Source organism: Balaenoptera acutorostrata, chromosome 16 (assembly GCF_949987535.1).
Source record: "Balaenoptera acutorostrata chromosome 16, mBalAcu1.1, whole genome shotgun sequence".
NCBI classification, from domain to species: Eukaryota; Metazoa; Chordata; class Mammalia; order Artiodactyla; family Balaenopteridae; genus Balaenoptera; species Balaenoptera acutorostrata.
In genome coordinates, this window is record NC_080079.1 from 74,980,225 (window position 1) to 74,997,475 (window position 17,251).

General features: G+C 46.3%; 1 protein-coding gene and 1 long non-coding RNA gene across 4 annotated transcripts in view; both read left to right on the top strand.

The window, feature by feature from the left end:
• The first annotated feature begins 385 nt into the window (after positions 1-385).
• MAP3K21 (mitogen-activated protein kinase kinase kinase 21) overlaps positions 386-17,251 on the top strand; it is a 77,352-nt gene continuing 60,486 nt past the window's right edge. For all 3 annotated transcript variants that reach the window (XM_057531313.1, XM_057531312.1, XM_007173762.2), the window contains exon 1: positions 386-1,505. In XM_057531313.1, coding sequence (XP_057387296.1) covers positions 674-1,505 — 832 coding nt within the window. In that variant the 5' untranslated portion in view covers positions 386-673. The remainder of the gene's footprint in view (positions 1,506-17,251) is intronic.
• On the top strand, positions 13,746-16,046 carry LOC130705061 (uncharacterized). Its single transcript, XR_009005702.1, has 3 exons — positions 13,746-14,034; positions 14,335-14,538; positions 15,083-16,046. It is a non-coding gene; the product is annotated as an uncharacterized LOC130705061 (long non-coding RNA).

A 17,251-nucleotide genomic window follows, 5' to 3' on the forward strand; every position in this document is an offset into this window, starting at 1 on the left:
CTTCACCCGCTGCCACCGGCTTCCAGAGAAGAGTGGAGAATAGTAGTCTCCGAGCCTGACCTTGGGCTTAATTTCAATTTCCCCGAAACCTCTCGCAGCCCTGGGCTGGCTCCGCCTCCCGGGACACAAGTGCGCGGCACACCCAAAGCCGCAGAGCGCGAGCCTCGGGGTCGGCCTGGGGCCCTGGGGGCGGGGCGGGCCGGGTGCGGTGGGCGGGCCCTGGGGGCGGGGTGGGCCCAGGTGAGGTGGGCTGTCCCTGGAGGCGGGGCGGCCCGTGGGGGAGGGGCGAGGCGGGGCGGGCCCGGAGGGGGCGGGCGCAGTAGGTGTCTGGCCCAGGGGGCGGGGCCGGGGCGGGCCCTGGGGGCGGGCTCAGGCGGCGGCTAGGCCGAGCGTGCTGCAGGGCGTCCGCAGGCCCAGCGCGCCACCATGGAGCGACAGCCCAGGCAGCCGCTGGGACCGCTGCAGCAGCAGAGGCATCCGAGGAGGAACGGGGGCTGAAGCCGTGGCCTCCGGGTAGTGGGCCCGTCAACACCCGCCGTCCCCGAGCCCCGACTCCTCCTCCCTGCCTTCCCGGGCGCAGGCGGTGACCCTGCCGGACGATGCGCGCCCCCGGCCGCCCCCGAGGCTGAGCCCGCCGCCCCGCGCTCGGCCCTCGCCCTCGCCGTCGCCCCCCATGGCCTTGCCGGGCGCCGAGGTCGCGGCTGACAGGCCGGGGTCGCCGGCGCCGGGCGCCCCCGCCGGCTCCGCGTCGTCGTCGTCCGCCTCCTCCGGCGGCTCGGCCTCGGCCTCGGCCTCGGCGGGAGCGGGGCTGTGGGCCGCGCTGTACGACTACGAGGCGCGCGGCGAGGACGAGCTGAGCCTGCGACGCGGCCAGCTGGTGGAGGTGCTGTCCCAGGACGCCGCCGTGTCGGGCGACGAGGGCTGGTGGGCCGGCCAGGTGCAGCGGCGCCTCGGCATCTTCCCCGCCAACTACGTGGCGCCGTGCCGCCCGGCCGCCCGCCCCGCGCCGCCGCCCGCCCGGCCGCCGCCGCCGCGGCCCGGCTCGCCGGTGCACGTCGACTTCGAGAGGCTGGAGCTCCAGGAGCTCATCGGCGCCGGCGGCTTCGGGCAGGTGTACCGCGCCACCTGGCAGGGCCAGGAGGTGGCGGTGAAGGCGGCGCGCCGGGACCCGGACCAGGACGCGGCGGCGGCGGCCGAGAGCGTGCGGCGCGAGGCCCGGCTCTTCGCCATGCTGCGGCACCCCAATATCATCGAGCTGCGCGGCGTGTGCCTGCGGCAGCCGCACCTCTGCCTGGTGCTCGAGTTCGCCCGCGGCGGCGCGCTCAACCGCGCGCTGGCCGCCGCCAACGCCGCCCCGGACCCCCGCGCGCCCGGGCCGCGCCGCGCGCGCCGCATCCCCCCGCACGTGCTGGTCAACTGGGCGGTGCAGATCGCGCGGGGCATGCTCTACCTGCACGAAGAGGCCGTCGTGCCCATCCTGCACCGGGACCTCAAGTCCAGCAACAGTAAGTGAGGGCGGGGTGGGGGAGGGGAGGACGCTACCGCGCCCCGCGCAGCCCACCTCGGTGCGGGCGCTGGGCGGGCTCCGCGGGGCCAGGTGCCCGGGGGAAGGAGGCGGGGGTCGGCGTCCCGACGCCGGCAGCCCCTCCTGCGCCGGCCTTCCGGGGCTCAGAGGGCCACTGGACCCTGGTCACTTGCTTTGGGGCAGGTGGTACACTTACCTTGCCGGGTTTCTTTCAGGTGCCTTTTTTAGAAAGGCAGATCAGACTTGCTTGCCGAAGACACAGTTGTAAAATATCGGGGCTTTCTGGAAACCTCACGGTGCTGTTTGGCCTTTGGGTACAATAAGTGGTTCATTTGGATAGAACTTTGCAAACCGAGGCCTTCCTCGGGAACCCATGGCCCCCCGTCTTGCCTAGTGGCCTACATCAAACTGCCCTTTCCTTCAGCTTGACAAGCACGGTGTTGAGGTCTCTCCTTTCCCAGTTTAAATATGGCTTCGTGTCCTTCGACGTTTCCAAAGAGTTTTCATTCAGATGTCTCTGCCCATGAAGTAGGTTTTCATTATTGGTCCGGTGGCTTGAGTGTTGGTGAATAGTCTCCAGACCCAGAAACACCATTTTGTGCCGTCGTGCCCTTTGGGGTGGATTTCAGAGCAAGTTCATTGTCCTTGTGCGGGTACTTGAAATCCTGAAGACCTGGCCTGTATCATTCACTTTGTTTATAAATCAGGTGCATTTTCCACATGTCAGTAAGGAACTGACAAATGAACTAAGCACAGATCCTATTAAATTTCATCGTATAAAAGATATAACAGCATTAGGTGCTTAAAGTTTGTTCTTCAGTATTGCAGATCACTTCACATTCTGAGTGTCCTGTCCATGGATCCCATAAGCCCTCTCCCCAGCGAAGTCCTGCGAGCCTTTGTCTGCCGGAAGCTTCGTGCAGAACCGGGTATTTTAAGGACAGCAGGAGCATCCTGCTTGCTCTGGTTCTTCGCAGTTGCCACAGTTCTGTGATAGACATGGAACCTGGCCTTTTACAAACCTACTCTGTTTCAGGACATCGAATCACCAACACAGGGACTTCTCCGATGTAGTGGTTAAGACTCCAAGCTTCCACTGCAGGGGGCATGGGTTCAATCCCTGGTCCTGGTCCAGGAACTAAGATCCCACATGACGTGGGGCACAGCCAAAACAAAAAACAAAAAAAAATCACGAACACAGGCAAACTATTTGGGTTGGACTCATCCTTAGATGGAAAAATTAAAGGGTCTGTAACTATTATTTTTGCATTATGCTTAGGCTGTTTCGTAATAATGCTTTAGGTCCATATGGCCTGTTCACAAAGAAGAGCAAGTTTGCTAGTGTTTGTAAAAGCATAGGAGGCTAGATTAACCCATGTTCCAATGTATAAATGAAAAACTTTAAAAGAACTAATACTGTTAAATAGTGAAAAGAAATAATATGACCCTGGAATAATAACGTGGTTAAATAGTTTTTATTGACACCAGAAAAACTTGTAGGGTGGAACAAGTAGACTACTGTGTCTCTGGGAGATATTATGTAATCTGAAGGTGATTATATGCTGCAACTTAGTTTTCAAAAGACTTTTCACCCTCAGAATAAGTTGCCAAACTTCCTGGAGCATTTTCATTTCTGTAATTGTCAGGCAGGGTTGCCTTTGCACTTGAAGTATCGTACTTTTAAAAAGACTTAATTGGCTAGGTCACTCACCTAGCCAAATGTTTGTTACGATATGACCACTTTTATAGTTTTTTAATTTTTACAACATAGCATTTTGAATGGGGCCTAAAAGGTGCAGATCACAGCATCTAGCACATTGCCTTATCTTGGCTCTGGCATTATTTATTCAATGAATAAATGCAGATACTTTGGGACCCTCTTATGATATATAAAGCCATAACTTTTTTTTTTAATTTTTTAAAATTAATTTATTTATTTTTGGCTGCGTTGGGTCTTCATTGGTGCGTGCGGGCTTTCTCTAGTTACAGCGAACGGGGGCCACTCTTCATTGCGGTGCACGGGCTTCTCATTGCAGTGGCTTCTCTTTGTTTTGGCACACAGGCTCTAGGCGTGCGGGCTTCAGTAGTTGTGGCACAGCGGGCTCAATAGTTGTGGCTCGTGGGCTCTAGAGCACAGGCTCAGTAGTTGTGGCTCATGGGCTTAGATGCTCCGCGGCACGTGGGATCTTCCCGGACCAGGGCTCGAACCCGTGTCCCCTGCATTGGCAGTCAGATTCTCAACCACTGCGCCACCAGGGAAGACCTGAAGCCATAACTTCTTGTTCAGACTGTTTGAGTACAGCAGAGACTCTATTACAGTGTATTTTGTTTGACTTCATTGGTTATTTGCTAATGGTGGTAGTGAGTTAATGATAATGTAAACAAGGTTTTAAAAATCAATATTGAATTTTAGTTTTATTCTTTAGTCTACTCATGTAACAAAGAGCCAGTATACGACTACTTGGACCCGAGCTAGTAGACATTATTGTTTAAAGCAAATGTTTACATTTATCAAAGTAAGATATGGCTCTCAGTATGTTTTCTCTTTTCTCATTGGTCTTTTTTTTTCTGTCATATAGTCTGAGACAATGTTTATGTTGAAATAAAAGCTGATCTTGTGATGGTACAAACAACTTTGTCCCTTCTCTAACAGATAGCAAAAGATTGAAAGTTGAGCCACATTAGCAAGTTTTAAGCATCATTTATGTTGTTTAAATATGCTAGGCCCTGTCACTCCCAGATGCAAAGTAAATAGAAAACGCTTTGCTATATCTGTATACTACAACTAGAGAGCAAGACAAGGCAACCTTGAGCTACTGTGAAAAGGGCCGGTTTTATATGCACTCAGAGCAGAAAAAACTCATCATGAGCTGGAACTCATTTATTCAACAGATTTTGAGGGCCCACCCTGTCCCAGGCATTTCTGGGCCCCGGGACGCAATGGCAAAGCAGATGGCAAACAGTGTCCCCGCCGGCACAGGGCTTAGTCAGATAGGGAAGATAGATGGCAGTCATGCAAATATCAGGAAGTGCTGTAGAGCAAGGAAAGCATGGTGAGGGGTGGAGAGCGAAGGGGTGGAGGTTGAGGGTGCTGGTCAGATGGGGTGATCAAGGGAAGCCACTCCGAGGAAGTGACACAGAGAGCTGGAGGAGGAGGAATGAGTCGAGCAAAGATCCAGGCAAAGAGCAGATGATGCAGACGTGAGCCTCACTTGCTGGAGGACTGGGGAGAAGGCGGGACGGCTGGGGCAGAGAGTGGAGTAGCGGTTGGTAGGGGTGGCTTGCAGGCCGTGTTCCATGTGGACACTCCACTCTGAGCGCCGTCCAAAGCCTTGGAGCATTTTGTGCAGAGGAGGGGCGTGATCGGATTTCTGTGTCTCCAGGATTACCCTGGACACTCTGGAGAATGGACTGGTAATTGGCCTGAGTGAAGGCTGGGGAGGTTCTCCAGGCCAGAGAAGACACTGACTTGACTGAGGGGCAGTAGCAATGGAAGTGGTTTTCAGGGAAGTTACCAGGACGGAGTGAAAAGAAAATGGTACGGTATGTGAATTGCTGAGGAGGGTTTGAATTATTAGAATTTAGTCTTAAGTGTTTTGTTTTTTCTGGTGTAGTTCAGGACTGAAAGAAAATTGCATGGCATGATTTATGGTTCCTTTCTTACTAATGTTGCTTACTGTGTTGTTCTACCTTTTTTTTTTTTTAAAGCAGAAAATAAATGTTCCATGACAAACTGAGCCAGAGACTTTGGTAGCTGCTTATTTGTGTACTTTTTTATTTCAGTGATTAAGCATCTTTTTATCCCAATTTTTTGGGTTTTTTTTAGCCCTCTGGGAATAATTATTATCTATATAATTATCTACAAGGACATCTGCAGTCTATAAATAGACATAGTTATATTTCTTATGAAATGCAGCTTAGAGCTTTTGCTAGAACAAACTACAAAAGGAATCTAAATTCTGTTTTAGCTTCTCTCATTAGTGCAGTATTAATAAAGGAACTATTTGAGAAAATTATAGCCAATGTGATCTCCAAATAAGGTGCTTAAAAAGCTCATAAGAGTGATCTGGGGGAGCTATTAATTACGCTATTATCAGTTAAGAGAAATGCGTCTTCTCCCTTCTCCTGTCTGTGCAGCTTCCTACCACAGCCTCTTCCTATTCCAAGGGTCAAGGGAGATAAGTCCAAAGAGCCCCGAGGTGACAGAGAGCTAATCAGCTTGTGAAACAGAATTGGCTAAAGATGTATTTTTGGAAGAAGAAGAGCAATCAGAACAGGTCACCACATCTTCCCCTACCATTTTTATGCTTGCATATTAAAAAATAAATAATTCACTTTCCATTTTTTATAGTTGAAAGGGGCAGTAATTTAGTGCTGGATTATGCTCACTTTTCACTGTACATCTCTGATCATTTTGTAGTCATTGTCAAGTGTATTAAAGTATGCGAATGGAAAGAGGAGAGGGGAAGTCTCCATCGTTTCAGAAGGCCGTCTGTAATTCCTGCTTTCCCACACTAGCCTGTGAGGGTTGAACTTTTCCAGAATAGTGCAGAACCAGAAGGAGCCTTGGCTTTGAAGTCAGACCTGGGTTTGAATATTGGTGTCGTCCTCTGCAAGCTGTGTGACCTTGGGCAGGTGTTATAATCTCCTTGAGGCTGAAAGTCTTGACTTCCGATACTGTCAGGAGTCCTGCAGGGAAAATCTGTTTAATATTTTTTTATCCCTTCCTAGGCAATTGGGTAAATTCCGCATGAAAGTAGGTGGCTTTTTTAGGGAACAGTTAGGAGTCAGGTGTGGCTAGAATGAAAGGAAGACGGGCTTTTGTTGGGAAGGAGACAGGCGTTTAACAAGTGGCCAGACAGCACGGCCTTGAATGCCACGCTGAGAGGTGTGGACTGTCTAACAGCAAAAGCGAGCCATTGACAGTTCTGAGGAGGAAAGTGCTCTGATCTGCTGTAAGACAAACATCTACAAAGAAAAACATATAAGCTTGGGATAATATGACTGTATCTATCATAGGCTATCAGGGCAGAAATAGAAAATAAAATACTTGGACATTGGTTTGGCATAAATTATTTCTCATTTATGACCAGAGCCTAGTTTTCATAATCACTATTTGTTTAATGAGCGAATTTAGGGTACTTTCTTCCTCTGATTCACCAGAGTTAGAAAATAATGACCAGATTTACCATGTCAGGCTGATGATTTTAACTCCAAATTTCAGTGTGACTGTCTCCAAACCCTCTGTGGTACTTGAAGGGCTCCCAAAAGGTGGAATGAAGGAATTTTAGGGGGCAGAAGAAGGGTTCCTGGTGAGGCTGGGCGAACTATGCTGGTTTTATTTTGGAGCCTGAAACAAATTTGTACAACTGACTCTGAATCAGTATGAGTTTAGTTATCTTTAAAAATTCATCTTCTTCAAATATTGGTTTGTCTTTAAGTAAATAATAGTCGTAACAGAAACAATAGCTGACATTTATTTAATGCTTACTAGATGCTGGGTATTGTCCAAACTTTATCCTCATTTATTCCTCACAGCGACCTTTTGAGGTAGGTACTTTAAGTATCCCCATTTTACAGATGAAGAAACTGAAGCCAGGGATTAATTGACTTGATCAGGGTCACTCCACTTGTCAGAGAATTGAATCCAGGGCCTCTAATCCCAGAACTTGAGCTTTTACCTTCTTCATAGAATGCCTTGGTTACCAGTTCTCAGATGTTTGTTACCAGAACCCCAAAGAGCTTTTGTTGATGTGGGTTCTAGCTATTGATATTTACCATATTAGAAATTTAAAATGATAAATCTAAAGATATTTAATATAAAAGTAACAATAGATCCATTACATGTTAATGTGGAGGGGGAACCCTTATTTTCCAAAACAAATTTAGTGAGGAGAGTGGCATTGCTTTACTCTTTTGAAGCTCACTTTGATGACATAAAGGAAGACAGATGAACATTCACATCTGCTTCTGCATTTAATCTGTCGCCACCTTAGGGCTGCTCAGGGTCCCTGGACCATACTTGGAGAACCCCTAGGCTAGATGGCCAGTTCTGCTGATGGAGAACGGCACTCCAGAGTAGTTGCTCCCACACCTAATGTAGCATCAAAAGCTCCCCATAAACTTCTAAAAATAAAATTCTCTGTCTCACTTTTGGATATTCTGATTTGGTTGCCTTAGTTGGGAACAAGCAATGAATTTTTTTCTAACATTTTATTTTCAAAATCTTGGACTATACAGAGTTGAAGGGACTTTTAAGTAAACACTTATGTACTCACCACCTAGATTCTACCATTAATGTTTTACTAAGTTGCTTTAATACAGACCTCACCCTATCCATCCATCAATCCATCCTGAGCTTGGGATGCAGCAGGGTATTTTTTTAAAAAGCTTTTGGGTGATTCAGGTGCAGAGCCAAGTTTGGAAGCTGCTGTCCAAGGGACCACATGTGTGGGTCCCTTCTCATGGTTCTCTGGGTTGGTATAGAAATTCCACCATGGCCGCAGACTGTATCCCAAATCCAGTGAACTGTCTGGTGACATTGGATGGCTGGGTCACAGTAGGCACTAAGTGAGGGTATGGGTGGCTTATTCGGGGCTTGTGTCTCTGGGGAAAGGATTATCCAAGCATTTGTCCCACTGACCTGGGGGGACAAATGGTGCTATTGTGGCGTCTAAGATTTGGGCTCTGACTCTACTACTCTTCCGCCATGGGCTCATGGGCCCCGACTTTCTGAATAGGGTGATGTGAGGATCAGTGAGATAGTGTACTCCTGGCATCAGCACACTTTCCCCTGCAGGTCCAGATGATAAATATGATTGCTTTGCAGACCATCTAGTCTCTTTTGCAACTCTTCAAGTCTCCCGTTTGGCCCATAAGATATAGTTTGCTGACCCCTGGTATTTATCAAAGTATTTAATAAACTGTAAGATGCAACCTAAATGTAAGCTGGTGACTATACTCATTTTTACATATGGTTTGGAAGCTCTCTGAGGGCTTGAAATGTTTCCTAATTTGTGTGTGTGTGAACCCCTTGATACCTAAAAGTTTTCTACAATTCTTTGTAACCCAAGGACTTTATTATTATTCATTCTGCAAAATATAGTGCCATGTTGTCCTACATTTATTCATCTTGGTTGGGTGTGAGGGTCTTCTTAGTTCAGCTGACTCACTTGATCCAGGCCAGACAGTGGTACAAGGAAACAGTCCTGAGCTTTGTTCCTTTAGGGAGTACTGCCATCTGCATGCTTTGGCAGGTCTACTTGTAACTTGGGTTGATAAGTTGAGGGTCAGGGAGAAGGCAGGAGGTACTAAGTTACCGTTGTAACTGTTTCACTACCAGAGTTCATTACTAGGATATTTTTTATGCTCTTTGAAAAAGAGCAAATCACTTGCCATTTGGGGGAAGTATCTTGATTGCATATAGGATGTTTGAGTGATTGTTGGCTTAATTGACTTTCAGGAGTTATTTTGTTTCAGGTTTTCTGCAAATATTGACTCATAATATCAACTATATTACTTTCTGTTTACTAATATGTTAATGTAGCATATTGTGGAAGATTCCTCCCCCATCAGTTTACTTTGTTCCATACCTTGACAAAATATTGAAAATACTCCGCTGACAGAAATAGAGAGCTAGATTTTCACACAATGAAATGTAAGAAGTTTTCTCATTAAAACTGTGTGCTGTGTGTGTCCATGAAAAGTTCCGTACCGTGGCGTTTGCTTTTGGTGTTAAGAGCGATGTGAAGCTGTGTTTTAGCTGACCGCGTCTCTTTGGACTTTGCAGCAGTCTCTCTCCTTGTGTTTAGCGAGCTGACTCATTCATTCACATCACAGTTATTTGGTGACTGTGTGCTACGTGTCAGGGACACTCCAGGCTCTGGGTGGTCAGTGGTGAGCAAAGCAGAAGCAAATTCCTCCCCTCGTGGAATTTACATGCCAGTGGGCAACATGGACAGTAAAGGGTAAATGGTGAAAGATGTAGTATGGTGGAGGGTGGTAAGTGCTCAGTAGAAAAACTAAAAGTTGAAAAGGAGGGTGAAAACGTTGGGGTGAGCGGTTGAAGGCTTAGAGTGTATGGCTAAGGAAGGCCTTCCAGAAAAGGAAGCAAAACCTGAAGAAGTGGGAAAGTGGGTCATCTGGGGAGACAAACCCTCGTAGAGGGAAGGGAAATTGCTCCCCAGAGCAGGAGGCTGGTGTGACAGGAGAATCATGAAAGGGAATCACGGGGCACCAGGGAGAAGGGAGTCAGACCACGCAGGGTCTCGTCAGCCACTGGAGAGGTTTGGGCTGAGGCCCGGGCTCTGAGCGCCATTGTAGCAGATCACACGGCTGCAGTTTTGAGAACAGACGGAGAACCAGGGTGGAGGCGATCACTTGGGAGTTGGCAGCTTGTCTGTGGCACGAAAGCCCTGAGATTGGCTGAGATTATCTGGGGACTGAGAGCTCATAGGAAAGACCAGAGGTCAGGGACCGAGTCCTGGAGGGTCACCATCGATTAGAGGCCCCGGAGACAGGGAGGAACCAGAAGAAGGAGCAGCTAGAAGAGTGAAAACGAGGGAGTGTTGTGATGCTTGGGAACCAGAGAAGAACGTGATCCAGGGAAGAATGATCAACTGTGTCAGTCGCTGCCGATGGATCAATATCCAGATAACTGCTTTGTTATCATTATTTCTAAAACAGTCTGTACTGTTTCAGGAGGGCACAGGTGAGCTGGTTTTCTATAATCAGCAGCTGACTTGACATGAAAAGGCTACGCTAATTCATCTTCTTCCTTCTCATTCTTCCCCTTACAGTAGTCACTCAGTCATGTAACAGCTATTTATTGAGTATATAAAAATGGTAGATGCTGTGCAGTAGAAATAAACCAATATTAAACAAATATTAATTGGGTGCAAATTCTTTCCTCCAGTTGCTTACAATTTAGTTAGAGAGGTGAGACCCACAAGTGAGATAAGGCAGCGTTTAAGTGTAGTAATGGGAGTGGCGCAGCTTTAAGTGCGTTAGAAATGCAGAGAACTTCTAGTGAGGTTATGAGGAAGGCACCCAGGGGGACACGGTGTTGCTATTCACAGGCTCATGTAATATTGGAACAGGGAGACAGTGACAGAGCTGCACATTTTGTTTTCTGTTGTTTGTTTTGTTTTGTTTTTACTAGAAGGAGAAAATGAGATTCCAAAGGCCAACGGACTTGAAGGCCATCTCACAGTTAGTGCTGCAGTGCAGCGAATCCAGGGCTCGTGCCCGGTGGCTTCCGTGGGAAATGGAGGCCAGGTATGGCTTTGCGGAGGATGCAAGGGGAAGGCAGTCCACGCAGCAGGCGCCAGGAGCTCAGAGGCACTGATGCAATGCCGTGTGTCTTAGAAGTGGCTTTTTTTTTTTTTTTTAAACATCTTTATTGAAGTATAATTGCCTTACAATAGTGTGTTAGCTTCTGCTTTATAACAAAGTGAATCAGTTATACATATACAATATGTTCCCATTTCTCTTCCCTCTTGCATCTCCCTCCCTCCCACCCGCCCCATCCCACCCCTCTAGGTGGTCACAAAGCACCGAGCTGATCTCCCTGTGCTGTGCGGCTGCTTCCCACTAGTTATCTATTTTACATTTGGTAGTGTATATATGTCCATGACACTCTCTTACCCTGTCACATCTCACCCCACCCCCTCCCCATATCCTCAAGTCCATTCTCTAGTAGGTCTGTGTCTTTATTCCCGTCTTGCCACTAGGTTCTTCATGGCCTTTTTTTTTTTTTTTTTCCCTTAGATTCCGTATATATGTGTTAGCATACTGTATTTGTTTTTCTCTTTCTGACTTACTTCACTCTGTATGACAGACTCTAACTCCATCCACCTCATTACAAATACCTCCATTTCATTTCTTTTTATGGCTGAGTAATATTCCATTGTATATATGTGCCACATCTTCTTTATCCATTCATCCGTCGATGGACATTTAGGTTGCTTCCATGTCCTGGCTATTGTAAATAGAGCTGCAATGAACATTTTGGTACATGACTCTTTTTGACCTATGGTTTTCTCAGGGTATATGCCCAGTAGTGGGATTGCTGGCATTTTTCACAGAACTAGAACAAAAAATTTCACAATTTGTATGGAAACACAAAAGACCCCGAATAGCCAAAGCCATCTTGAGAACGAAAAATGGAGCTGGGGGAATCAGGCTCCCTGACTTCAGACTATATTACAAAGCTTCAGTAATCAAGACAGTTTGGTACTGGCACAAAAACAGAAATATAGATCAATGGAACAGGATAGAAAGCCCAGAGATAAACCCACACACATATGGTCAACTTATCTTTGATAAAGGAGGCAAGCATATACAGTGGAGAAAAGACAGCCTCTTCAATAAGTGGTGCTGGGAAAATTGGACAGGTACATGTAAAAGTATGAAATTAGAACACTCCCTGACACCATGCTCAAAAATAAACTCAAAATGGATTAAAGACCTAAGTGTAAGGGCAGACACTATCAAACTCTTAGAGGAAAACATAGGCAGAACACTCTATGACATACATCACAGCAAGATTCTTTTTGACCCAGCTCCCAGAGAAATGGAAATAAGAACACAAATAAACAAATGGGACCTAATGAAACTGAAAAGCTTTTGCACAGCAAAGGAAACCATAAACAAGACCAAAAGACAACCCTCAGAATGGGAGAAAATATTTGCAAATGAAGCAACTGACAAAGGATTAATCTCCAAGATTTACAAGCAGCTCATGCAGCTCAATGACAAAAAAACGAACAACCCAATCCAAAAATGGGCAGAAGATCTAAATAGACATTTCTCCAAAGAAGATATACAGATGGCCTACAGACACATGAAAGAATGCTCAACATCATTAATCATTAGAGAAATGCAAATCAAAACTACAATGAGATATCATCTCACACCGGTCAGAATGGCCATCATCAAAAAATCTAGAAACAATAAATGCTGGAGAGGGTGTGGAGGAAAGGGAACACTCTTGCACTGTTGGTGGGAATGTAAATTGATACAGCCACTATGGAGAACAGTATGGAGGTTCCTTAAAAAACTACAAATAGAACTACCATATGACCCAGAAGTGGCTTTTAATGCACAGAATCGTAGAGTGTAGGGTTTCTTTCGGAGAGTCCGGGAAGAGCTGAAAAGATCATGGAGACCGAGGTTGAGAAGGGACTTGAAGATCAGGACGAAGGCCTCCAGAGACTGGTGAGCGAACGAGTGGTGTAGGTGCGGGAATAGACGGAAGAAATGGGAGGAAAATCGGTGCTCTTTGGTAAACTCAGACAGTTACCATTTTTTTCCCTGTAAATGAATGGTTGATTGTTTTCAGAGTTGAAATTCACGGAGTAACCTTCCTGTCTTAGACTGAGACTCGGGTGTTTTGTTAGTATATTCTTTCACATTGCTGCTGCTGCTTTTCTCAACTGATTTCTTTCTTACGACCTTTTTTTTTTTTTTTTTTTTTGATAACATATTCCTAGTTAAAGGTTAATTAAAATGAACCTATTTGTCTCAAATGGAATTTGGACCAGCACTCCCATAAATGTTGAGGAAATAGAATGGACACATTGTAATTGCTTTTAAAAATATACATTATATACTATAATTCGGAAAATTCCAAAGTGAAACTTCAAAGGAGCCGGAAAAATCGAGTGCCTCATGGTTGAATAAGTAGACAGAACACAAGTTGTAGAGGCTGATTGTTAAAGAATGGAGCTAACGGGGGTCAAAAATCTTTACGGACGTGGCACAAGCCGGGGGCTGAAACACTGGTCGCTGGGTCGCTAACGAGAATTGACCATTTCTGTGGCCCAGCGGGTGGATGGTGCCCCTCTGTGCATGGTCCTTCCCGGAGGCCCTCTTCCTGGTGAGGTCAGGAGGCGGAAGCACCGCCAGCCTGCTCGGCTGAAACCTGGCCAGGTGCCTGGTCACGTGACCTGTCGGGACACTGGCTATTTCTGGTTTCGGTCACTTTGCCCCAAAGATAAGGAATTTGAGGAATTCTGCTGAACACCTCTGAAATAGAATCCAGAACAATGGGCCTTTCATGGAACTCTAAACTTTTGACGTTCAGAGTGTTATTTTAACTTGTTTTCTGTTAGTTGAAAGCTCCCATGGAAACTTTGGACTCCGGGGTGAGGGCAGGTGTTTTAAAGCCCGCCATGCAAAGGCTGCTAATACTGCATTCTGCCATGGCATTGCTTGGGAAATGCGATCAATTTAAAATATTTAGCTTTTAGTTCTCACTTGGAGTTCCGTTTGTATTTATTTTAGAGTTGCCTTTCTGAGCTTTTTGCTCCTTAAGGGCTGCCAGGCCTTACTTGGGGCCTGGGGACATAGCATGGTTTTAATGCCCATTTTAATCAGTGCTTCCTCATGCCTTCCTAATTTGGATGTTTTTCAGAAGGAGGAGATAATGTATGTGAAAGTGTCTTGGAAAACAAAGTTTTATAGAACTGCAAGCCATCTTGATCATTAATTTGGAGTCTTTTTTGGTGGTAAGGATATCATTGTTTAAAAGTGAAATTAGTATGTATTGTATAAGGCAGAAAAATGTAATACAGCTGATGATTAATCTATAATTAATCTATAATTAATCTGATAATTAATCTGTTATTTTTTGTTTCTGTGGCTTAAGTATATAGGGTTTTAAAGGATTAGATATTTATTTTTCTGGATGTTCATGAGGAATCAGGACTGAGAAATAAATATTCCTTAAACTGAATGGAAGGAAGGAAAATTCAAAAATTAACAAAATGAAATTTCTGTTTGTTCTGCCCCCTTTTTATAACTGATAGCTTTATATGTAGCACAGAAGACTGGAAAGATGGTCATGCAGATGGGATCTGAAGCGTGACCCTGTATTGTAGCCGTATGATCTGGGATGACATTTCTGAACTGTGAACTGGAGACTGTAATTTCCATTTCATACAATGGTATGAGGATCCAATGAGATATTATGTGAGTGGAAACAACTCTACATAGAAGAGGATTAATAAATGGTAGGCAATAATCTTGTTAGAACTGGTGATAATTATCGTTAATAGAAACTATTCCATTGGCCATTTGATGTAGAAGGTACTGCGTTAGGTGATCGGGGGATAGAAGGAGGTGCTTCCTCTCCAAATCTTACAGTTAGAAGATCGCTTGGGGAAAGGAATATCACAACACAACAGTATTTATTCAGTATTGGCGACTTATATAATAAGTCCCCACTCAGCTGTCTCATGTTGGTTCTCTCCAGTTGCATTAACTCTGTGACTTCTGCGACTGTCTAAATTGATGATACGAATGTGAATCTATTGCAAAGTGAAATTTTCAGGCCTTGCAAAGTGATAGGACTTCCTGACATCCGTGAAAGTGATTTTGAAGGTTTGCTAAACACACTTTCAAACCCATCAATAAAAGGTGTGTGTAGGTATATGTATGTGTCATCCTTTCGAAATGCTTACTGTGTCTCAGCCCTTGTTCTGAGCACTTTACATGTATTCATTTCCTCCTCTCTACAACATTATGATGTATGTACTGTCATAATTCCCATGACAGGCAAGGAAGCAGAAGCACAGAGTCCAAACCGAGCAGTCTGGCCCTGGAGTGAGTGCATGCTTCCATCGCTATGCCACAGCGCCTCTACTTAGATCAGATGATGACTATCCAATGGCAGGAAATCAGAAAGGAGGAGAATGGGCACCTGCTATACAGAGAGATTTCCGAAGGATAAAGAAATCGCTTGTGAAAAATTGATAAAAGCTGTCAACTGAGCAATGCAGGCAGTAGTTAGGACCATGGGCCCAGGGGTCAGACTGCTTGAGTGGCACTGCTCCTCAGCTGCGTGACCTTGGATGGATTACTCAACATCTCTGTGTCCCAGTTTCCTTATCTGTCAAGTACAGATGATTAATGATATCCACCTATAGCATTGTGGTGGAGATTATCTGATTAAGATACCTGTAAGTGTACCTGACAGACAGAATGTGCTCAGTCAACGCTCATTATTCCTATAACATTTGGGCAAGTGGTCCCCCATAAGATCACATTCCGCAGATCAAACATGAAGAGTGTCTTATGCTAATCTCCAATTTTGTCTGGATAATTTAGTCTAAGAAACCTCCCACACTTGCTCATTTTTGTCCTTCTAAGAGTTAGTGCACAGTCGCAACGATGACAAAAATGTTGTTGAATAAAGAATAAAATAAACTGATTTTTCTGTTATTTTTCAAGGTGAAACCTGAATAACAACTCTCCCCAGCCCCCAGACATAAATTCTATGAACTCTGAAGTTTGGATTACTTTTCAATTGGATTCAGTGTTGCTGAGTGTTTTTCAGTACTGATTATCCTCTGATAATGAAGACCTATCTCTTGGGATTTTTGCGAGGATTGAATGAAATAGCACTTGTACAGTACAAGGAATATAGTGAATGCCGACGATGGCTAGTGACCCTTAGGACTTGGTTCTTATTTCTATCAGATGGGAAGTGGCACGGGCAAAGGACACACAGAAGAGTGGGCCCCTTTTGTTAATTTCACCTGCAGACACTAAGCACCTGCGCTGAACCAGACACAGAGTGGGTGCGCGCGGGTGAGCGTGAACTGCACGAGTTTCTCACCATTGTCTTCCTCTCCCTGCCATCTCACCGCCCACACACACACACACACACTCTCTCTCTCCCTCGCTTGTACGCTCCCTGTTTCACACTTACATACTGTCCCAGAGCTAACGGCAGTGGAAGAGTCTGATGAAAGCACACAGTCTGGTACCCGGTGCCTCGTAGGACTGTTGCAGGAACACGGAGCTCACGGGAGTGTGGAGGAGGTGATGGTCCCCGGCTTGCGCGTATTTGGAAGGTGTCGCTGAGCAGGAATCATCTGGGCTGGATGAGCAGCCGGCCTGCCTTGAGCAGAGCAAGCTCGCGCGTAGAGGCACGGGGCGTAGTTTGAAGTGTAGGTTGCTGTGCGAATCTAGGGGCTGTGATTGCCCAGGTTTTGGAGTGTGGACCTTCTCCCTGAGTTATGGGGAACCATGGAATTTTTTTTTTTTTAATAAATTTATTTATTTATCTTTGGCTGTGTTGGGTCTTCGTTTCTGTGCGAGGGCTTTCTCCGGTTGCGGCGAGCGGGGGCCACTCTTCATCGCGGTGCGCGGGCCTCTCACTGTCGCGGCCTCTCTTGTTGCGGAGCACAGGCTCCAGACGCGCAGGCTCAGTAGCTGTGGCTCACGGGCCCAGTTGCTCCGCGGCGCGTGGGATCCTCCCAGACCAGGGCTCGAACCCACGTCCCCTGCATTGGCAGGCAGATTCTCAACTACTGCGCCACTAGGGAAGCCCGGAATTGTTTTTTTTTAATGCAGGTTTATTGAGGTATAATTTATATAAAAATTCACCCCCTGAGGGCGTTCAGTTTGATGAGCTTTGACAAATGTATATAATCCCGTAACCACCACCACCAAGAGAGAATTTGCATCACCCGGAAGAACTCTCCCGTGTAGCGCTGCCGTCAGACCTTTCCCCTCAGCCTCCAGAAACCGCTGGTCTGATTTCTGTCCCTCTTCCAGGATGTCATACGGGATCATAGTACATAACCTTTCATGTGTGGCTTCTTTCTCTTAGCGGAATGGTGTTCAGATTCATCCCTGTTGTGACATGTATCGGTAGTTTATTCATGAGAGGTTTAAAAAAATAAAAGGATGCCACGACACTATAGGAAGATGAATCTG